The sequence below is a fragment of the Chrysoperla carnea genome, chromosome X (assembly GCF_905475395.1).
Source record: "Chrysoperla carnea chromosome X, inChrCarn1.1, whole genome shotgun sequence".
In the NCBI taxonomy this organism is placed as follows: domain Eukaryota; kingdom Metazoa; phylum Arthropoda; class Insecta; order Neuroptera; family Chrysopidae; genus Chrysoperla; species Chrysoperla carnea.
This window is the reverse complement of record NC_058342.1, coordinates 18579399-18604365: the sequence shown is the minus strand read 5'-3', so window position 1 is coordinate 18604365 and position 24967 is coordinate 18579399. Positions and strand designations below refer to the sequence as shown.

Here is a 24967-nt window from a genome sequence, read left to right as displayed (position 1 = left end):
CACCCTTTAATTTTGTGGACTGGGCATATTTAGGAGGTGAGGATACAACCATCCCTAAAAAAACATAAAAAACTTATAGAGGGGGGTTATCTTTAAAACGGAGCTAAAATAGCTAAAAATATATAAAAAAATTTATATATCAGGGGCCTAAGCCTAAATGGACCGCTTGGCAACCCTTTAAGAGAGGTAGCACTTAATCAAATAATTGTCAATAAATTGAAATTATTTCATTTTACAAAATATTTCAAGAAACCATGAACTTTATCTCCATCAATTGTATAAGTCACCTTAAATATATAATTAAATACCGATAAGAACCTGTTCTCTGAAAGAGAATGCTTGCGTAAGAAAGTGGTAATTTTTTTTTATACATTTCAGCAGTACACGATAGCATTTTTCAATATTGTAAACAATACAATTGAGCTGATACTGAAAAATTTGTTTATATTATATAATTATCACAAAAAAGTGAATAGTGCTAATCATTTATTAAGTTCTGTATGTTAAAAAAATTATAAATAATGTGGGGCCTTAAATAAAAATCTTTTGAAGTTTGTTGTGTATGTTTGTTTTTTTTTTGAGGGTTTTAAAAAATGTTGTTTCTTCCTGATTAGACAGATCGTACGTCAAGTAAGTTTGTTTTTTTGGTTTTGGTTTTTTTAAAAGTGTCAAAATATCGAAAAGTGATTCGTTTGTGTTTTGTTATTTTTGTTTTTGTACAAATAACGTTGCGTTTTTGTTTTATGAGTGGTAAGGTTAAGTTTTTTTTTTTTGTATTTTGTTTGTAAACGGAATTGTTTAACGGAAAATTATCTTCCTGGAATTGAGTTTGTTTGAGATGAATGACTTCAATTGAGTTGTCATTGGAGGTATTTAATTTTTTTTGGCGCTTCCGAAATAGATGTTTTTTAATTCAAGAAACCGGATTGCCTCAAGAATTTTTAGAACTATGCTTGGAATTTATTTTTGAGTAGAAATTTATAAAAATTTTAATGAATTAACTATTTATGTAAAAATTCCGCTTCAATTTTTTTTTTTTTTTTGAAAATTAATCATGAATAGAATTTAGACGTAGCCTCGGGCGGCAAATTTCGATGATTAATTTTCTTAGAAGTATTAGCAAGGAATTTTGTTGAAAATTAGTCTATAAAAGATCCGTAAAGCATAAACATTAAATTTGTTGAATATTTTTCGAAATATACCGTACGATTTGTATAAACGTATTTCGTAAACCGCTAGTAAAATTTCTAACAATTTTCTAATTTTGACACAGTGAATTATATCAATTTTCTTGAGTTTTCGAATATTTTTCTGAAATGTTGTGCTAGGTTCTGAAGTAATGTGCTTAAATTAAATTAAATGACTATAATTAGGGGAATTTTAGAACCCAAACGTTAGGTCATTGTATAATTAAAACTTTTCGATATTTTGTGAATTTTTTCCGCCGGTTAATTTAAAATTAAAATTTTTTTGGATGTTGTTATTATCAATTCCAGATTGTAAGATGATGTTATCGATGGAACTGATAAGGAGTGGAAGCCAAACTTAACTCAATGTCGACAAATTATTCATCAAGTTTGGTGCCTAATTGTATACAACAATCGCAGTCGCCTGTTCATCAAAACAATGATATACAGGTTTGTACTAAGAATTCTTTTCTTGTCCCTTTTAAGCCGCATTTTGAAAACAGCGGAACCTCGATTTAAAGACTCATATTTTCCCTCAGTGAGCCACGGTGTATACTTACTTCAAATCTCCTGAGTTTCTAACTGCCAATGCTTAAGTTATTCGTTTAAGTTTAATCGAATCAAAAAGGCTAACTTATATGGCAAAATAGACTTACAACACCGATTTTCATAATTTTTAGAAAAATTATCCTTGTGATATTTGAATCAAACTTCACCCTTTAGTTTTTAGTCAAAGAAACGATGCAATGAAGTTCGAAAAATTTGAGCAGTAAGCCAGATTTGAAAGCGGTTTTCGGCATTCGATTCGTTAGAGCGTCAGGAAATTTTGTAACCTAATTTGATTTATAAAAGATTAAAAAAATGCAATTAGCATAATTAATATGCATTTTATAATTTCATTTTAAATTGACCGTAAAAACTAAATTCACAATTTGATTAATAGTGATGACAATGATTTCAAAGTCGTTAAAACAGAATTGGTTTCAGAGGTACCTTGTGTCCAGGGTAAACGGTTCCCCATCTTCTCCTGGAAATTTGTTATATAATCTTTCCAAACTCGTTACTCGTTACTCAGACCTATCTGGTGCCCACGAAAGACGGTATCCCCGTCGCTTCCTGGAGTTTTCGTGAAATTCGTCATATAATCAGTCCAAACTCATTACTCGGGGGTTTTGGGGTCACCGAACACGAATATCGTGACAGAATTTGTCTCTCTGTTTGAGTTCATAAAAACTTTCGATCAGCATGATCAAAACTACCTGAATCTATAGTTTTAAAAGAATTTTAACCAAAACAAAAAATCAATATCGTATAGAGGCATAACCTTTGAAATACCGTAGGTCGGAAGGGAAGAGTTGTTGAGGGTTGAGCCCAATATAATTTTTGATCAGCATGAACAAAACTACCTTAATAAATATTTTTCTAAGAATTTTAACCGAAACCAAATCAAATCAATATCTCATGCTGGCATAACCTTTGAAGGGCCGTAGCTCGGAAGGGAAGGATTTTTGAGAGTCCATAAGAAATTTTGATCAGCTTGATCAAAACTACCTGAATCCAGAGTTTTCAAGAAATTTTAACCGAATCCAAAAATTATTGTATTGTGTCCGGGATCCTTTGTAGGAGAAGCGCGCCTAGTAAAAAAAAGTAAAAGATAACAAATAGGGCGTTTAGCAAAGATAATTATGGGAAATGTCACACAAGCGGGAGGGATGCCAAGATGATTTACGAATAAAAAGAAAAACCTACTCTGATTGTCATTGCCTCTGGAAAATTACATTTCCTATGGGCCCCGTCATGGTTTAATCTTGCCCTATGATTTATAAAGATATTTCTGTAAGGAAATGCAAATATAATTTTGTTAATTTATAATTTATATAAAGGTTCTTCTATATGTTAAAATTGTTTATCTTCAAGGTCACTTGAACTTGAACCCTTTTTGTTTAAATATGGAATCATTTTTAAACGGGAAATCGTGAAAAAGGAAATGAATCGTTTTTAAATTTAAGAAATGCAAGTGAATAAGTCCTACGTGATGTTATTGTATTATCATGTGCCCATTTTAGGACCTACTAAGCTACGTGTTTGGCATATCAAAATTTTATTTGTGTAAAATACTGTTCTAATTAAGGAATTTTTGATCGATATTTTTAAATTAATTTAAAATAAACTATTTTTTAGTAATATTTCCCCCCGAAAATATAAACGTATGCACTGTATCGAATGTCAACGGGGAGGGTAGAGGTGTGAAATAAATCCGTTTCATGGTATAGTCCGAACAAGTTAGTTATTTATTATATTAGTTCATTTTCGCTACCTGCAAATTTTCAATTCCCTATCTTTTTTAGTTTTGGAGAAAATAGACACAAAAAATATGTCATAATTTGCGCCCTCACAGGTAAACAGTGATGTTTACGAAAAAATGTTTCAAACAAAAGTTGTTTATTTTTTATAAGGAACATTCTCTCACCTCTAACGGTTTACAAAATGGGTCCTACGGACCTAAGAAATTGATCTTACGTTGCTCATTTACGAATTCAACTTCAATTTTTACGTCCTAAACACGCTATAAAAATTTCAGCTTGATATCTCTTTTCGTTTTTGAGTTGTTGTTTTGATAGACGGGCAGACAGGCAGACAAACAGACAGGCAACCGAAAATGGATTCTTTAGGTGATTTATTTAACAGTTATACCAAAATTTAGTTGGTAGCATCAATATTTTTAAGCGTCACAAACATTGGACTTAGTATACCTCGATATATATTAAAAATATACAGATATAAATATATATATTTATAAATATATTTTATATTTTCAAATTTTTAAAAATTTTCAAAAATCCTCGTTTTTTCTTCGGCACAGCATTTTATGTTACCTCTAAAAATTAAACCGTTCACAGTGAAAACGGAAAAAAACGATTTATTTCACGTTTTTCTCGGAAAATAACCAACATAATTGTATCCAGCTTATGCAATTCGATATCAAAACTATCGTAATCAATAGTTTTCAAAAAAATTTAACCGCAACCAAAAATCAATGTATTGTGTCCGGGATCCTTTGAGAAACTGTTCCTATGAGCCCCGTCGTTTCAGAATTTAACGAACCAAATTCTTAACTTACACAGATTAACACCTCTATGGCTACGGTTTATGATAGATAACATCCCGTACATAGTGTCACCCTGATAGATAACACCCTGTACATAGTTTGCCTTGCACACACTGTATTTAAGGTATTTTAATGGAAACAATTTGTATATTCAATTACTTTGGTAATTCTTGTGATAATTCTAGCATTCTCATAAAATGATTCAGAAAGATATCGATTACCAATACAGTTTCATGTTACAATCGGGCATGTATCATTGATTGATCGTTTCTGGGAATAGTATGTCTATGTTTGCCGTTCATAGACCACGTCAAATTAGTAAAAAAATCAATTTTAATGTTTAAAATATTTGAATAATTTTGCTTAGTCAATAATTTTTTATTGTTCGAAGTTCGCGATGGAAAATTTATTATGCATTTAAATTGATTTTATTATGGGACTATAAAAAAATTCAAATATACAGAATCGTTGAATAAGCACGATTTTCATTTTTTATCTCTAAATTCGCGATTTTGAATTGAAAATTAAGTGTGGAAGTTATTTTGATGGTTCGGCTTAAAAATCCTGTTAACAAAATTGAAAATAAAAATGAATCTTTGAATGTATCCAAAAATTATCTTGCTTGAGGATTGCCTTTCAGTCTAAAACAGAGAAAGTTGCCATCCCTGGGCAGTTGAAAATATTGGTTCGAAAATAGGCTGTTGAAAATACGACAAAATGTCGCTGGTGGGTTTATTAAAAAAATTACTGCACTTGATATTTTATAGTTCAAACAAACAATTGACTGAGTTAATTGTTGATATACTCTGTATAGAAAGTGTTGAATGCCAGTGCTTGCATTATTTTTGATAAATAAGAAACGTTTAAAAACCATCACGATTATTACAAACTGCCATTTGTTTTGGTTTTCGAAAATTCCGAAAGTAAATGAAGCTATCTGTAAATTTTCAACTCAAGGCTTTGTTCTAATTTGCACCCTCATGGGTAAACAATTATGTTTACGAGAAAAATGTTTCTAACCAAAGTTGTTTATTTTTTCATAAGGAACATATTTTACATTTAAACTTTTGTTCTATCTCTAACGGTTCACAAGATAGGTCCTACGGACTCATGATCCAATTGACCTATGTTTCAGTTTGATATCTCTTTTTGTTTTTGAATTATGGCGATGACAGACGGATGGACAGCCGGTAATACATTAATTACCAAAATTGTTTCGTATCATTAATATTTCTAAGCGTTACAAAACTGGGATTAAAATACAAGTATACCTTTCTACAATAAATTCAAAGTTTCTGCCAAAATATGTTTGTATTTACTCTGCTTGTATGGTAAATCCGAGCCTGGGAGAAAAGATTATTAAGTGGATTATCGAGGGCCCTCTACTGCCATATATGACCCTTTCCCTTAAAATGTATATATTTAGCAGGCGAATTTTAGTCTCGACAAGGGTAAATGATACAAATGCTGCTTATTAGTTACGATACTAATTTGATTTTTAAATCCTGAAGATCAAGGCCGAATTTACCTTAAATTCCAGAGGAAAATGACATCCCATTACCTACATCCTAGATAAATGGAGTAAAGGACCGGAACATAATGAATAAATATAATACAGCCATTTTTAAAGCTATGCCTGACCTTTAAATTTCCGAATTAATTTATCTATAATCTTTGAAAATATCCTTTTTAATCTTTAAACAAATAGTTTACATAATCTTTATTTGGCCTTAGAAAATAATTTTCTTATAAATAATAAAAATTATAAAATCTTTTTTTATTTTTAAGATGGTATGAATTTTAAAAATATAAATAATACCTACTACACCATCTGTGTTGAAAGTTTAGAAGCGTTTTCCGTACACCAAAAGACACAATGGTTTCGGTTAAATTTTTTTTAAAAACTATGGATAAAGGTAGTTTTGATCATGCTAATCAAAAGTTCTTATGGACTAAATTTTCAAAAACCCTTCCCTTCACGAGCTACGGTACTTCAAAGGTTATGCCTACATGAGATATTGATTTTAGATTTCTGTTAAAATTTTTGAAAACTATTAATTAAGGTAGCTTTGATCATGCTTATCAAAAGTTCTTATAGACTCAACCCTCAAAAATCCTCCCTTACCAAGCTACGACCCTTCAAAGATTAGGCCTACATGAGATATTGATTTTTGGTTTGGGATAAAATTTTTTGAAAACTATGAATTTAGGTAGTTTTGATCCTGCTGATTAAAAGTTCTTGTGGACTCAATCTCCAAAAACCCTTCCCTTCTGAGCTACGACCTTTCAAAGGTAATGTCTACATGAAGGGCTCGGAAGGAAAGGATTTTTGAGGGTTGAGTTCATAAGAACTTCTGATCAGTTCTTAAACTGCTTTATGAATAAGAGCTGTAAGCAATATTTCGTTAATGAAATAATTTTTATGCTTATTTGATTATTTTGGGCAAATTTTTATCACAATAAAAGTGATTCGAATATTTTGATTTTAGCGTAACACAAATCGTACACCGGTAAACACAACAAATCATTCACCAGGAGGCAACAGTAACAATACGACAACCACATCTCAAACGAAAAGTAATCAACAATTAAAATCGCCCGTAGCAAAACGTCCAGCAAACGCATCAGTAACACTTCAAGGCTGGCTTCACAAACAAGGCTCAGACGGTTTACAATTATGGCGTAAACGTTGGTTTGTTTTAAGCGAACTATGTTTGTACTATTACAAGAGTACCGAAGAGGATAAATTATTAGGCAGTGTATTATTACCATCATATCGTGTGTCAGAATGTCGACCGGAAGACAAAGTTGTCCGCAAATTTGCATTCAAATTGGAGCATGCAAATATGCGTACATATTTATTAGCTGCCGATAGCCATAAGTCAATGTTACAATGGGTATGTGCCTTAAATTTAGCATGTATGCTCCAACTGCCCATCAACAATCCACAAAAAAATATCGAATCACCCGCGACACCTCAACAACAATCTCATAATTCGGTAAGTAAATATAGTCGTGAAAATAAGCCGGAAAATACAATTATAATTATATTGAATTTTCAGCAAAAAATCCAAAATAATCAAAAACAACAATCAACTACTGGGGCGTCAGCATCAACACCGAATCACTTTCAACCGTTATATGAAAATGCACCACCGAAACCGCGACGTGTTTCGGAATCAGTACGATACATGGATCCCCAACAGTATGGAATGGATTATCCACATCAAAAATACTCACATATTATTTACGCGAACCAGCATATTGATCCCAGAATGCAACATCACATGACTACATCACCGTCCCCGCAACAGCAACAGTATCAACATGTAATTGCCGAACAACGACGGACCCCCGATACGTATGGGCGGTCTATGTCTATGTCACATTACGATCACGGTAAGTTAACAAATGTTTTTGTTCTCTTATTTTGAAGACGCTTTTATTTGCTTGATATGTATCAGTCAGCCTCCTGGTAGTAAAAATCGAGCCAGTTTCAAAAAAAAATTGCGAATGGTAGAAAGTATTTTTCTAAGAGGTAATTTTATGCACTAATCACGAATTTTTGACCCCCGAGTCATTTTGCTCCCCGAAGTAAGGAAAAAAAAGATATGGCCATTTTTAAACGTGAAATTTGAATTGAACATAGAAATTTCGGTTTTATTGAGCCTAACTTTTGTTCTACCTCTAACGGCTTACAAGATGTTGAAGATCCAATTGACCTATGTTGCTCATGTACGAACTTATCCTCACTTTTTACGTCCTGAACACGCTATAAAATTTCAGCTTGATATCTCTTTTCGTTTTTGATTTATCGTGTCCACAGACAGATAGATAGCTAGCCGAAAATGGACTAATTATGTGATTTTATGAACAGCTTTGCCAAAATTTTGTTCGTATCATCAATATTTTTAGGCGTTACAAACTTGGGCTTAAACTTAGTATACCTTGATATATATTACATATATATAGGGTATATATTGTAATATAAATCGTAAAAAGCGTGGGATGGTTTTTAAGATAGTTTATTATGACTTTACTTCTTACCAATATCTGTCAATAAAATATTTACAATATTTAAAGCATTTCTTTTCACCTACATTACAAACTAAGATTTCTGATAACTTGTTTAATTTGATTAAACTGTTTCCCGCCTCGACGCTGCTGTACTACGTTAAAAAATAGAGTATCCGCAAACCGGAAATTATCAAGAAATATGAATTGATCGGGAATAATTAAGCACATTTTCTGGATCGATTTCAGGCAATTTCTTAGAAAATATATGTTTAATAGGCAAATGCACCCTATTTTAGTCTGTTTTAGGGTCTAAGTACTCAAAAAGAAAATCAAAAAAATAATAGTAACTTTTTATTTTTTGCTTTGTATTACTTATACCTTCATCATTTTCTAGGTATGGTTGGAATGCGTGCTGTTGGAATCCAACAAAAAATCCATCATCCAGATTACGAAGATGTTTATAATGTGAAAAGTGACCTGTACGAACCGCCTAGGAGTCCGTTAGCCTACAATCATATTAAAAATGATTGTCCAAATTTACAATCAATGCGTCAATTTCAACAACCTCCGCGAAATTATCGGCCTATAAATATTGAGCCGAGTTATCGTCCACATAATATGGTAGGTTTAAAATTTCACAAATAATTCAGTCAAATTATACATTAAAAGTTTTATTTTTGTTTCTTTGCTATGTTTTTTGCAATGTAAAGGTAATGTTAAATCCAAATTTTCGAAAATTTTGACCTTATTTCAGTTTTTGCCGATTTTGACCCGGAAGGGCAGGTTTTCCATCAATAATTTTGGTATTTATTTTTAAAGCAAGTTAAATTTGAGATAAGACCGACTTTTATAGGATCGATAGTTTTGGAGATACAGCTTTTCCAAGTTTGTCTATTTTGTCAAGTTGCACGATTTTACGCAAAATTTCATTTTGTTAACCGTAGATAGAACAAAAGTAGATTAAAAAAATGTTTCCTATAAAAAAATAAACAACTTTGGTTTGGAACATCACAGGTTTTCCAGAATTTTAATAATTTATAAGACCGCTAGTTGAAGCTGCCTGCAAATTTTCAACTGCCTATCTTTTATAGCTTTAGAGAAAATAGACACAGTGATGTTTACGAAAAATGTTTCAAACAAAGCTATTTATTTTTTGTAAGGAAAATTTTTTACATTTAAATTTTTTTCTGTCTCTAACGGTTTACAGGATGAAATTTTGCGAAAAATCGTATAACTTAAAAAATTGACAAACTTTCAAAAGTTGTATCTCCGAAATTATTGGTCCTATAAAAACCGGCTCTATCTCAAATTGTTGCAAATCTAATCTTCTTTAAAAATAAATACAGTTTTTGATGAATACCCAGTCCTTCCAGGTCAAAATCGCCAAAAACTAAAATAAGGTAAAAATTTTCGATATTTTTTTATTTTTTGGGAGAAAATAGGCATGATCCGGTCGTTTTCCGAGGTCGAAAACTAACTATCTAAAATATCAAAAAAACAAAAAATTTCTGATTTTATGCAAGGTTCGCCGCCTTTTCATGTATAATTTGACTGAATTATAATCAACTTATTCGGTTGACAAATGTCAAAGTTATTCAATGTTTACATACCGATATAAAAAATGACGCACCTTGTATATAAGTTGAATTATTGTCAAGCAAGTGCTTTTTGCGGGAGTCTGTTTTCTAATTTCTCTTTCGTTATGTTTCTTTCGCGGGTTTGCTGCTCACAAGTTGTTTTCTCTTTTCGTAGGAGTATCGAAGACAACCAGTACGTGAAGTAATTTCACGGCCTCATAGCGTTGATTTTTTGGAACATAATAACAGTGATTACAATCAAAAAACTCAACCAGAACGGCCTAAATCCAGTTTGGATATCAATCAATACAACGATGAAAATGATTTTTACTCAGAGCAGGATTATGCAAATAAAATGCGACAGTCATCGATATATTTACAATATCGTCCAATCAAACCAAATGAATTTAAATCACCTACTCCAATGGCACCCGTTGACATGAACCAATGGTACCGTCAGCAACAGCAACATCAACATGCGCAACAGCAACACGCGCAGCAACAGGTACAGCAAGATATCTACGAACAGCGCCACGAACAAAGACCACATGCAGCATATTTACATCCAAATACGTCGTCTTTACACCGAGATCCTCAACTGCAACATCATTATATGCAACATGCAGCCGCTGTAGCGAGAGACCAAATGGAACATGTTTACGGGACGTCGCCGCATCATATGAGTGCCCCACAATATGGGTCGATGGGTCATCCGATACGATCACGGAGTAAATCACCGCAGGTTCGAATACGACAACAAACGAATATGGGTAGTGAAAGTATGCCGTCTGTGGAAACAGAGAAAAAGGTTTGTGGTATGATTTTTCTACGTTTTATATAGTTCCGTACTGTATCAGGGTTCCATTTCGTATCGTACGAAAATCAGGGAATTATTATGAGAATTAAGAAAGTCTTACTCAACAAAATTAAATGAAATATCATGGTAAAAAAGAAAAAATTCATGATTCTTTGAAAATTTCCACAGTTGTTTATTAGGTTTTAAAAAATTCGTAAAAAAAAGTCGACCTCTCAGGGGCGTACCTAACTCCCTATTTTTGGGGGGTTTATCTGTTTTTTACAAATTAAAAAAAAACTATGCACTACAAAAAAACTTCAAATAAAAGTTCAAGCTAAGGTATTTGTGCACATTTTCTGTTTTTTTTTTTTTTACTTTCTAGCTTCAAAATTGACCAAAATATGAACATTTTCAAATGAAATTTTTTTTTTCTGATTCAATCAAATGAAAAAGTATCCCATTTTGTAAATCGTTAGAGATAAAACAAAAGTTTAAATGTAAAAGTTATTCCTTATAATAAAATTCACAACATTTGAATCATTTTTTTGTAAACATCACTGGTTACCCGTGAGGGCGCAACTTAGGAAAAAACTTTGGTGTCCATTTTCTCCAAAACTGTAAAAAAAAAGTGTGTTGAAAATTTTCAGGTTAACTTCAAGTAGTGGTTATGTGAAACATTCTAGAAAAACAAAAAATATTCCAGAAAATACTTTCAAAATTTTTGAAAGTAATTTGCAGGCGCCCTCACGGATAGAAAGTGATTAAAAAAAATATTTCAAACAAAAATTGTTTATCTTTTTATAAGAAATAACTTTTACTTTTAAAGTTTTGTTCCATCGGCTTACAAGATGGTTTTTTTTCATTTCATTGAATAAGCTAAAAATTCTAGAAAATTTTTTTAAAAAGTTACGAAAATTTCGAAATTTTCGGAAGTAGAAAGTCGAAAATGAAAAAAAAACGAAAATGTGCGCAAATACTTTAGCTAGAACTTTTATTTGAAGTTATTTTTTACTCGTATTTAATGCATTGTTAAAAATGGGGGCGCCCGTGAGAATTCGACTTTTTTTTACGAGTTTTTACAACCCAATAAACAACTGTGGAAAATTTCAAAGATGCATTAATTTTTTCTGATATATTATTTTATTTTATTGTACTATAAAATTTTTTATGCAAAATAATGTTGTATATAAAAATTTCAGCGTGAAGAATCAATGAAACGTCTCATAGAATGGAAACAACGAATGTTACAATCCCCATTAAATCATAAACAAAAATCCCGTCGAAAATGTCACGAAATGCAACGATATGAATCTGAAAGTCCGTCCAATAGCGAGCACATAAACTCGATTACACAACACCGTTCAAGTATTAATAATAGTATTGGAAGTGGTGTAATTGCATCATCCACTCCAACAAACACAGCTAGTCGTTATCATAATCACCGTCCAATACCGTTGGCATCAGCATCATCCGTACCAAATACAAGTTATTCCTCAGACGATGAAGGTATGTTCACACTTAATCGCATTTCTATCTTTTTTTTTTTTTCTTTCTAAATACGAGTTTTTTTGTCATTATTTGCTACGTTCTAAAATCATTTTTCAGATTACATTTTGGTGCCTTAATTCACAGTTTTCAAAAAATTTTATCCGAAACCAAAAATCAATATCTCATGTAAGCCTTACCTTTGAAGGGCCGTAGCTTGGAAAGGGAGAATTTTTGAGGGTTGAATGTAAAAGAATTTTTTATCAGCATGATCAATGCTAATCCTAATCAATAGTCATCCTTTTGACTTAATTTTATGTAATCAATTTTTGAAATGGAAGGGATAGAACCTGTCAGTGGCGTCGGAAAAACCAGAAAAAACGCAAGGTTTACGATTTTTTACAAAAATGGTTTCACCTGATGTCAAAACTAACAGAAATACATAATATTTTCACAAGACCTATTTTCAGAGTTATATTAAAATTCAGGCTTTCATTCAGTCAGATTTTCTTTTGGTTAAAAAATGTAATCTGGAAAAGCTCATAAGGCTTGCAAAATTCATTTCTAAAATAGTTTTTCTTGCATGATTTTGTAGCGACTTTCCTATTTTCTCTAAATAATATTCTAGTGCGGTGTTTTTTTTTATGTGTTATTTTTTCTTAAAATGATAAACTTTTGTGACACTTGGTAATGAAGTAATATTTCGCAACTAAAAGAGTGGTCCAACCTGCCTTTTTTATTTTATTATTATTATTTTTTTTGGTTTTGAGGGAATTTGTAGAAATTTTGAATGTATTTTTTTTTTTTTTGTTGATAGTTTTTACACGGTGTATGGAAAAAAAATGTTTTGATAATTTTGCCCCCGCTTTTGATATAATTTTTTTTAACACAAGGGCGGAAAATTTTTTTTGTCTTTAATTTGATTTTTGTTTTTGATTTTTTTAATTTAATTTTGTTTCCGTATGTGAATCTCGATTTGTCAGATACAGAGAGGTCTGGAAGCGTCGATGCACAGGCAGGTCGGACCCAACAAGTGTACACGACAGCTGATAGTAATGACGTATCAATGGCAACCACAACGATCTCTGTATCAGCCACTGATGATATAACAGACACGGATGACCAACCAAAACAAGATGAATCGAAAAATTCGGATTTAAAATCCGAGGAACAACATTACATGATAATGGTACCAAAAAAATCAATATTAGCTCCAAACTCATCGCATAGTGGCGCTGTTGCGTTATTTGAATCACTATCTTGCGAATCGGAGGAAAGTTCGTACGTTGAAATGATGCAAACTTTGGGTCCATCGATACTTAACACCGAATCGACAGAGATTAATGATACCACGAATTTAAATAGTGACATGCAAACGTATGAAACTGTTTGTTTCGATGATAAATCAGCGACAGAACCGGTGTACATGGAACTATCGATGAATAACGATAGTAAAGATTCGAATTTATTTATTCCGTCCAATTATCAAACGCTACCTGATATTTTAATCAGTTCAGAGAAACAAAAATCTTCGAAATCAGATAGTTCTGATGCAGATGATGAAGCATCGAAAGATTTTAATTCTCTCGACGCACCTACTCAACCTAGATTTAGCTTATCAGATACTTTCCGTCCAGCATCGTATTATCTCGGTGTGAATCGTGTTCTAGCTGAATTTCACGACAGCTCAGATAGTGAGTTAGTCTCACCGCCACCAATCCCTCCAAATTCATCCCCACTGTTACTTGATGATCTCGAAGGGGAAGAATTAACTAGTGATAAGAAAAAATCTGATTTTGTACAACTTCGAAAATTAAATACGAAACTTATAAACACACATTTTCGATCTTATTCAGCAATCGATCCCTCATATTCATCGAAATCGATATCCGAATTTGATAACATAAATAAGCGTCGACCTGTATCCAGTGATTTTTGTACGAAATTAGATCGGGAGCTATTTAATCGTGATAATATTTACACACCAATGATGCCTTATAACGAGTTATACGAGACTGAGAATATTTACGAGAATATTAGTGTGGTTAAACAGAAAGTCGATGTTTTACGAACGGAGAAAGCTGAAAGTTTATCCGAATCACTTTGTTCATCGACGAATTTTATTAATTCATCATTTGATACTACATCAAGTAATATTTCACAATTTGGTGCACAAGATTGTTCGAAATCGGGCTTAGAAGATAGTTCGCAGAGTTCGGATACAATTATTTCTCAATTGTCCAACGATTATTATTTATTTGAATTATTACGTTCGAATACTAGTGATTCTTCGACGAAAAATTTAAGTTTAAATAATGATATGATAACGGACTCCAAATTGGATAAACAACTTCAAAAAGCGGATATGTTTCAAATAGCTTTAGCTACCAATAAACCCGAAACAATTGATATTACTAAAGGTGGAAAAATTAATAATAAAAATATTTATATGGATGATCCAGAGAACTGGAATAAGGATAATACGGAAGTCGTTCGTAGATCATATTCATTGGAAGGTTTATTACAAAATGTCCTGAAGGATAATCAAAAAGGATACGCTAAAAATATTAATGAAATAAAAAAGGATGTTCCCGAGGAAATAACAAATGAAGGAGATCGTTTATGGGAGGAAGATGGTGTTTGGCAAGAGAATTTACGACGTGCAAGTCACAGACATGCCCGTTCCTTAGACGATTTACAAACAGTTACAACTGTAACGTCTCATAAAAAATTAACACGTGATGTAACATACGTAAATGATTACGTAACGTCAACGTTAAAAGATAAAGATGTGAAAAATCGATCGAATAAATCGTTTATTATCGATCGTGAGAAATTACGTCAATGGGATTTAATGTCAAGTGCACCGGTTTTAAGTCGTAGTGGTGGGAATAATACCGGAGCACAACAGTTAGGTGTACCGTCGAATATGAGTTTAACCGAAGATAAATTAGTGGCTGATATTGAGAATGATAATATTGAGAAACCTAACTCCGATCAAAATTCAGGTAAACAACTAAACAATTCCCTTAAAATACATTTGTTTTTTTTTTCGATATCATTTTATTTAAATGCTTACGTAAACGCTTCATGTTTTATTTTTGTTTTTTTTTTACCGGGTGTTCAAAAATTTTCATTTTTGTTTTAAATTTCTTGATTTTTTTAATGGGTGCTATATTTTTAAGGTTCATCATTACTGTCTTTGTACAAATTTAGGGTTATCACATCATACACATTTTTTTCATCGACTTCCAAAGAGAGGACGTTCTTGTGTCGATTGTATATATAAATGTCCATTTTATGTTTGGGTATAACTATAACAATGTAACAAATGAAGGGGTTTTATCTTCGTTTCTTAGATACTAAGGAATCTCTAACAGAGGCCATCCATATCATCATTTTAACCTTCATAATGTGTAAATTTTTTGAACTCTGAATTTTTTTATTTCAGATATCTTTCTGATGATAAACTTTCATAATATCGTTACTTCGTCCTTATTCTACAAGGACGGCCTAATCCAGAAGTTCCCAAACTATTTTGTCTCGTACACTACTTCTCATATTTTTCGGGTTTGTGTAGTCCACCTGGTTAGCTAATATTTTTGAAAATTCATGAACTTCAAATGATATCTTGACTTATTTCTAACTGTACCGAGGTGTAAAAGAAAAAATAAAAAAAAAGATAGGTGTCTTATAGACACCCGGATGAAACGCAATTTCTTTCGCTATATCTTTTCTGTGTTTGTATAATAATTCTTGCAATGCTAAATCCAAGTTCTCGATCTCGGCAAACGACCGGATCATGCCGAAAAATAAGCAAAACTTCTTACGTTTTTTCAGTTTTTGCCGATTTTGACTTGAATGAACCGGTTTTTCATCAATAACTTAAATGTTTATTTTTAAAGAAGGTTAAATTTTAAACAATTTGTGATGAAGCCGGCTTTTATAAGACCGATAGTTTTGGAGATACAGCTTTTCAAAGTTTGTCTATTTTTTCAGTGATGATCGAAAAAATGTTCCAAACAAAAGTTGGTTTTTATAAGAAACAGTTTTTATATTTACACGTTTGTTCTATCTCTAACGGTTTACAAGATGAAATTTTGAGTAAAATCGTGTAACTTGACGAAAATAGACAAACTTTGAAAAGCTGTATCTCCGAAATTATCGGTCCTTTGAATGCCGGTCTTATCTCAAATTTTTGATGAAAAACCAGTGGCAAAAAATGAAATAAGATAAAAATTTTCGAGGTTTTTTGTGTTTTTCGTCATGATCCGGTCGTTTCTCGAAGTCAAAACATTGCCTTTACATTTCGAACATCATATAAAACAACAAAAATACATGATTTCATGCAAGGTCCAATGTTTAATTTGATTTAATTAGAAGTAACAGTGTAGGCGCTGAGTGGGTTTCGTATGCATTTACAGGTCCTACCGAACAAGGAGTGTATATCGACGTGTTTTGATCCGCGTAATCCGAATTTTCAACTTGCACATCGCTCGGAGCGGGGGGGGGGAGGAATTGTTATGAACAAATTAATTGTTATCCTAAACTGAATTTTTTTTGTTAGTCGTCTTGATACGACCAATAGAACCGGAGATATGGTTAATGTTGTAAACAAAAATAATACTGCATAAGGTCGGCGCTCAGCGCTTGGTTTGAAACGTCCGATTGGCCAATAAATAATAATTTTGTACTTAAGGTATGATGAGTCTATATTTTAATGATATGCGCATAAAAATACGTTTTATGCAATAGCAACGAAGCTAGCACGATTGTAAGTAAAAAATGAATCTCAAGATATTGTATGTCAAATAAATCTCCCTTACTTGGACATTTAAAGATTAGTAATGATAAACATTAAAAATATAACACTTTTAAATTATTTTTTAAGTATAACTATTTCTTGTTTAGCATCTGGATCAGTGTCTATCGTATCAGGTCATGATGGGCAGTCCATGGAGCATCCTCAATCCGCATGGCTTCTACAACCTGATCAAGGTCGACGTACCCCAATTCGTTCGATTCCATCTACAAGTACTTATCAAATTGCTTCTCCTCAATTTTATGATGAGAATGACAGGTTAGTTTTCAGCATCTCTCACTTATTTGTACAGTAAAACCTTGATGAGATAGTTCAAGGAAAATGATACAGGTTTTGAGTTAAAGAGAGGTACTGTAAGAAATGAAGCAATTTAGGCTACAATTTTAGGGAAAAATAAGACTTTATGGTACCCGGTTAAAAATATTCATTTTAGTGCGTAGAACAAAGTCATATTGATTAGAAAGTGTGCTTTTACTACGCGCATGCGCGCTTACAAGTTCGTCCAAGCTAATTTTGTACCTTATATTTTGGGATATTCTTAGCATTTTTTGTCTCATGACTTTTTTCCTAAAAATCACTATTTTTGAGATACAAGTGGTTGAAAAAAAAACAAAACCTAATTTTGATGAAAATTTTATATGGTCGAAATTAACGATTATTGTGTGGTTGCGATCAAATATTTGACTTCAAATTGGTTGTATGCCATATTTTGGATGATTTTAAACAATTTTTGTCTCTTGGCTCTTTTCATCTCTCACCATTTTTCAAATATAAGCGTTATAACAAAAAATTCGCATTTTTAAGCTAAAATTTTGTCATCAACAAAATTGACGATTATCGTATGATTGTGATAAACTATTTGATTTTAAAACGATTGAGATTTTTATTTTGGTCTATTCTAAGAACTTTTTTTGTCTCGTCATTTTTCACCTTAACTACCCATTTTCGAGATATAAGTGTTAAAAAAAAGTGTAAAACGCTTAAAAAAAGCGAGGAAACGGTTAGGTTAGTTGCAAATTATAAGACACAATAAGTTCTTAGAATAGTCCAAAATATAAATTTCAATCGTTTTTAAATCAAATAGTTGATCACAATCATACGATAATTGTTAATTTTGTTGAAAACAAAATTTTATTAATTGTTGTGAGCTTTAATTTGTGGAAGTTCATTTCAATTTGATTTTAGAAAAATAAAATTTTGTAAATTAATTAATTAAAAAATATTTATTTATTAATTATAATTTGTAATTACACTCTTTTTTTTTTTTAAAGAGTGGAATTGCAAATTATAATTAATAAATAAATATTTTTTAAATAATTAATTTACAAAATTTAATTTTTTCTAAAATCGAAACAAAATTTTAGCTTAAAAATGCGATTTTTTTTATAATGCTTATATTTCAAAAACAGTGAGGAGAGGTGAAAAGAGCCTCGAGGCAAATATTATTTAAAATCATCCAAAATATGAGATACAACCAATTTGAAGTCAAATATCAAAATTAGGTTGTTTTTTTTTTTTTTCAATCACTATGTATCTCAAAAACGGAGAGTTTTAGGTAAAAATGTCATGAGATAAAAAATACTTATAATACCAAATTTCATGATTTGTCAGCAAAATTAGCTTGGTCGAACTTCTAAGCGCGCGTGCGCATTGTAAGAGCACACTTTCTAATCAATATGATTTCTACGCACTCATATGAACATTTTGTAACCTAATGACTTTTTTCCGACTTTATTTCTTACAGTATTTGAATTAAGAAGGTTATCCCCAAACCTGCAAAGTGACTGAGGGTCAAAGTTCAAATTAATCGTGGAGAGTGTCCATTGTAAGTAAAAAAGATTTGAGGCCTCAGTTTACTGTATTAATGAAGGTTAAAGAACTGTTTTAAAAATCGTTCAATTTTATTTAAGGTACCCATGTCGAGCTGGAAGTTTACCAAGAAATTCACATTATGCAGCCCAAAATAAAAGAAGACAATCATACCAAAAGGTATGGTAATTTTATTTAATAAATTGTGTATTTTCCCCATTTATTTTTTTTTGTGTGTTTGCTATTTTGTAAGTTACATGTTATTTGTTGCATGAGCATGTTATATCAGTTAATAAGAGTCAGGAAAAATTTTGGTGAAAATATTTCATTTTGTCATTTCAAACAAATCTTGAACATTTCATATTATTCTGTTAAAAACGACCGTAAATTATTAGTACCCATTTTCAGAATTTTTCCTGGTTTCAACACACTTTTTCTTCCCAAAAAGGTTACCTCGGAATAGTAATATTAATTTTGGAACAAAATAAATCAGATGAAATTGTTTCGGAATCACATCGAATATTCTTTATTGACCGTCTTTTCTTCCAGAACGATTCATAATTGATCGACTCATGAAAATAGGTTGAAAGTCTTCCAAAGCAAGAATTGTCTTCAACATTCTTTCAGCCCTTTTTAAATATTTTGTACCATTCAAAAAGTCCCCGTTTTTTTATAAAATTTATTCATCTTTAGTCTTATCAAATATCTCCGGCGAAACACGGAAGTACATGCGTAATAGAAAATTTATTTTAATTTTTTTTTTTGTTGGCACATCGAAAGGTGTCGGAATCTAATTATTAAATTACTTGAACATGAAACAAATCATCAAATAATCTCTTTGTTTAACTGGATTTACGTTGATAAAGGGTGTCGAGAGAAAGGACCCTGCAATATTAGATAGGAAAATGACAGCCTGTGAAACTTTTTCTTACCCACTCTAAAATGTTCTTTGGGTCATTCTGGTCAAAAGCTCTCACGGCCACAAAACTATTTAACGGGTAATTTTCAAGCTACGGGTTATATAACTATAATGGATGTGTAGCTTTGATCTCCCATAGCTCGAAAACGACCCGTTAAAAAGTTGTGACCGTGAGGGCTTTTGATCAGAACGATCTGAAGAACATTTTGGGAGCAGTTTGAAAAAAGTTTCACAGAAAGCCATTTTCCTAGTTATATGCTAAAACTATAATATATTCGTAGCTTTAATCGCCCGTGGCTGGAAAACTACTCGTTAAAAAATTTTGTGGCCGTGAGAGCTTTTCATCACAATGATCCATAGAACATTTTAGAGTGGGTTAGAAAAAGTTTCACAGAAAGCTATTTTTCTATCTAATATTGCGGGGTTCTTTACATGATTTCTGAATTTGATTCGCTGTTAGATCGCAAAAGGTTTGACAAACCGAGTTCATTTTAAGCAAAGTTATTAATAATAAAGCTACCAACTTGAGAAAATAGTTTTTTAAACCTAAGAAAATAGTCGATAAACCAAATGTTACTAACAATAGACAATGATAGGTAAATGACAATAGATAGGTTAACTGGAGTATGAATTGTTTCCATTATTTATAAACTATTATATTTGTTATTATCGTACATAAGTACTCATACTTTTACTATTTTTTTAAAATTATTATCACGAGCTGTTCGAATTCTTTTTTGAAACAAAGTTCAGGGTTCTTTCATTCAAAATTTAATCCAGGCTCTTATTAATTGATTTTTTTAAGGATTCGTAAAAAACGTAAAATAATAAAATTTTTGTTTTTCAAAGCTAGGATTATACCTAGAAAAAAATTAATAAATTAGAAAAAATGAGGTATTAAAGTGAAAATAAAGATAGCTGTCAAATTTATACACATGTCTTTTGAAGGTACCTAAAAATGATATGGATTTAATACTAGTAACGCCATCTATATGACATCATACGAACTTATCAGCGCAAGTGTAATTTTCAATGCGGGTGAGGAGTATTTTTTGAAAACAGCGATTTTTTACGAATCCTAATTTTTATTTTGTTTTTGTTTGTTTGTTTGATTTGTGTTTTTTATTTTTTGTGCTTTTTTTTGTTATGTCCTTTGATTTATTAGATATCACCTGATTTTTTACGAAGTACAACGCCATCAAATAAAGGATTAAAATTATCCGCTGGTGAATTATTAGGTCGAACCCATGAAGAATTAGTTTTATTACTTATACAGTTACGTCGTCAAAGTATAAGTACATATCAAGCAATTGAAACGTGCCATAATGAAATCGATTTACTTAAGGTGTGACAAATTTGTAATGTTTTTTTTTTTGTTTTTCTTTCTGAACAAAAATTCTTCAACGTTTCTTCAATCTAAACATTAATTTTTCATCAATTTATTTGAATGCTTTTACTTCTTATTAACCAAGTCTTCATTTTTTGCATGCTATGTATTTTGCGTTCTTTATTTTTCAGATAGTTTTTCGTTCCTGTAAATTACCCGGAAAAATTTGTAAATAAATGCTATTTGAAAAAGATGTATAACTTGGACAATGATCACCGCTTGATTTTTATCAGGGGCTTTGAAGATTAAATCTTTACAGCTTCCTACAAATTGACAAATAGGGCAGATTCTTAATATTTTGCTTAGCGTTCGAGATGGTTAGTTAAAAAAAACTATTAAAAAAAGTTGCTTAGAATATTTTCATAACAAAATTCGCATTTTTTTTTTTTGTATTGTTTTGGTCTTTACTCAAAATTACTACGTAATGTAAACCATACCTGTTAGAATCAGTTGATTTTTTCATTGAATGAAAAGACAAAGATACCTAAATTATTTTATATTTGAATGTGCTCCCCATATTTGCTCTCCTAGTATTTTTATAACGGCGAAAATTTCCTAGTTTTTTTTTTTTTAAATAAACTTAAGTCGCGATTCGGTTTAGTATCTTAAAAAATGTGACTCATTACCCTGTGTATGACTGTTCAAAATTTTAAGTATACAGAGTGTGTATCTACCATCTTGGGATATACATATGTCTGTAGTATGACTGAATACATCCGTTTACTAATGCATCTAAGCGAGAGGTATTATACATGTATTGTAAGACTACAGATACGATACGACATGTCTTCTGTTGTATGCATGCAGAGAGTGGGAGATTTGTGGCATACAAATATTATTAATTGATTTGATAACGTTCAATCATTACTAGTATGTGAATGCTTTTGGAAATACGTGTTTGTATTCTGTTTAATGGTATTATTATAACAATGGGTTATTATTACACAAATCAAGAAAGAGCTCAAATTCTCAAATGGTGTTATCAGGGAAATGACTTGATTGTGTCAAATTATTTATTGTGCTATTTGAAGATAGGCGATCACCAACCGCTCAAACAGTTATGAATATTATTCATTGTTTTGAAAAATATTCTTGTCTGTGTGATTGTAAATATTGCCACAAAAAAAATGAGGAAGCTCCACAAAAAAATGAAGAGAGAGATATAGCAGTTTGTAGTGTACTATCTATTGACGATAAAAAATCGGCAAGAGAAGTTGGTGAAGAACTGGGCCTAAGCAACTCTACGGTTGCAAAAATTTGGAAACAGAACGATTTCAAATGTTTTAAGTATGAAAAACACCAAGAGATTTTGCCTGAGGACCGTTATCGCAGGATGGAGTTTTGTGATACTACGATGGAAAAGGCGAATCAAGAAAATAATTTTATCAGAAATATATTATTTACTGATGAATCGTCTTTTCCATTAAATGGAAAACATAATCCAACTGTCATGCGATATTGGTCTCAGACGAATCAACATAGATATGTTACAATCCAAACTCAGTTTCCACAAAAACTGAATGTCTGGGCTGGAATATTGGGTGACCATATAATAGGACCATTCTTCATTGACGGATCTTTAGATTCTAAAAATATTTGAGTTTGTTGCAAGATAACATACTGCCCGCTGTTAGAGCTCTTCCAAATTTAGACCTGGAATCTGTATGGTACCAAGTGATGGAGGAATATTCGAAAATATGATTTAACATTTTCTTTTGTCGGAATTATTATTTTTTTCTTTTTGGGGTTTTATTTTTCTTTTAATTTGTGTGGATTGTTGTTTTATGTTATACCGTTAATAGAATACTATCATTGATTTTCAAACATTCCACATACAAATAATAAACTATATTTAAATAAGAATTTTTATTAGTTAGAAAGAAGACTAGCCCAACAAGACAACAATGAAAATTATTCAACAGACTCTTACTACATGTGAAGGCATACTAAAGTCAGTAGCAGTGATGATTGACGAACTTACTAGTTATCTGTAACTAAAAAACTCCCACCTTCAAGTGTCTTCAAACTAATGTTCAATGCATGTATATAATACCTCTCCCTTAGATGCATTACTAAACGGATGTATTCAGTCATGCTACAGACATATGTATATCCCAAGATGGTAGATACACACATGGTATATTCCTATAAACAACGAAATTATGAGGGTGTCTTCATCTTAAATGCGACACACTGTATAAATATAGTTTCCATGACGATGAGAACATACATTGCTCTAGCAAGGGTTGAATCGGTCACATGAATTCGGAATCGGAATCTATCCTAGCCTTGAACCATTAAACTCTCGAACGATTTACTTGAAAGATGTCACTACTGTATCCATCCTTGAGTTAAACCTCAGAAGGAGTAGTCACAGTAGTTTAACTCAGGTGTTAAATAAGAGGAGTAAAAGGAGATTTAACTCGTTTTTAACTCATTTAGATTTTAAATAGATTTTCTATAAATTAGTATAAATAACTTTTTATTAAAAGATTTTCGATCACGATCCCAGATCCATACATTGGACCTTCTTCTACTTCATATGCAATGTCTTGCAAAGTTATTTCTGCTAACCGAGCTGTCTTCTTTTGAAGCAGCAGAAGCTCGAAGTACAGAGTGATCAATTCAAACTTCGTTACCAGAAAATCCGCTGTATCTCCGAAAATAATTCGAATTTTGAAAAGTCCGTTTAAGGACATATTTACCTACGGATTTCAATACCTGTTTTGATCATGAGTTATCCAAGAGCTAAATTAACTCGAAGATTCAATATCTATTTAAACCCCTAAAAAGCTAGAACCTTGAAAGTGTTAGACGGGTTTTCACATTTATATACAGATTTTTCCAAATCAATCTTTTGTCTTCATGAGAGAATGGGAGAAATATACATAATGCGTTATAATAAAATAAAATTTTTTTGGAGAAGGACTTTTAAAGATATGTCCCTTGAAAGTTGACGAAAGAGGGCTGTTTATTATGACGCATCCTGTACTTTTTTTTTTATTAAATTTTACATAATTATTGTTATTTTAGGCTACAATGACATCACAAGATGAAAATCAAAAATTAGAAAATATACAAAGATTAGAACAATTAAAACTGCAAATATTAGATTTAGGAAAACGGGTATGCATTTTGAAAATTTATTTATTGATTTTATTGTTTTTGGAAAAATTTTGTGTTTGTTTTGATTGTTGCATGTATGTTTGTGTTTTTGTGTGCATTCGTGCAAATAAACGTGTTTCATTTTCAATATTATTTTTAAATGTGACGCAATTTTGGTGTTTTGTACTCATTGATATTACAGTTACATAGACTGAGTATCTACGACACGATTTTAAACGTGTCAACATTTGAGGTAATTGCTTAGGTCGAATCCATTGTAATTTCGTAAGAAAAAATGTAAAGTGATACGTGATAAGTATTTTTTAAGTCATAAATCGAAAAAGTTCAGTGAAATCACGATGTTTTATGTAAAACATTTTGTGATATGAAAATTTGACATTCAATGTATGTTTTAATGATAAATGTCCCTAGCTGACCTAAGCAATTACCTCGCTTCTCACTGTACGGAACGATAGGCGATGCTTAGTCTATGTATACTGTAAAGTCAATGTTTGCATTAGTATGTCATGTATTGTGGACAAGTGACAAGTGAAAATACGAAGAGCAAAATTTCGAAGGGATTCCAGACAATACTTTGGAATCTATTCTTACTTCCGTCAAATGACCTGTATTTTTGTGTTTTTCGAAATTTTTTATCTGTTTAAGTGCAACAAAAAAACTGGATTAACGACTGAACGAGTTTCTTTCTATATATGACCTTAGATCGCTCTGAGATTAATCTTCGTATAAAATT

General features: G+C 31.5%; 1 protein-coding gene across 2 annotated transcripts in view; it reads left to right on the top strand.

Moving 5' to 3' along the window:
* Window positions 1-564: 564 nt before the first annotated feature.
* Window positions 565-24967, top strand: part of LOC123302148 — a 33702-nt gene continuing 9299 nt past the window's right edge. The window contains exons 1-11 of one of the 2 annotated variants that reach the window (XM_044884957.1): window positions 565-630; window positions 1497-1637; window positions 6786-7295; window positions 7359-7695; window positions 8708-8934; window positions 10066-10698; window positions 11886-12192; window positions 13155-15179; window positions 17083-17251; window positions 18904-18982; window positions 24142-24234. In XM_044884957.1, coding sequence (XP_044740892.1) covers window positions 1554-1637; window positions 6786-7295; window positions 7359-7695; window positions 8708-8934; window positions 10066-10698; window positions 11886-12192; window positions 13155-15179; window positions 17083-17251; window positions 18904-18982; window positions 24142-24234 — 4464 coding nt within the window. In that variant the 5' untranslated portion in view covers window positions 565-630; window positions 1497-1553. The remainder of the gene's footprint in view (window positions 631-1496; window positions 1638-6785; window positions 7296-7358; window positions 7696-8707; window positions 8935-10065; window positions 10699-11885; window positions 12193-13154; window positions 15180-17082; window positions 17252-18903; window positions 18983-24141; window positions 24235-24967) is intronic. The other variant, XM_044884958.1, reaches the window with a different exon arrangement.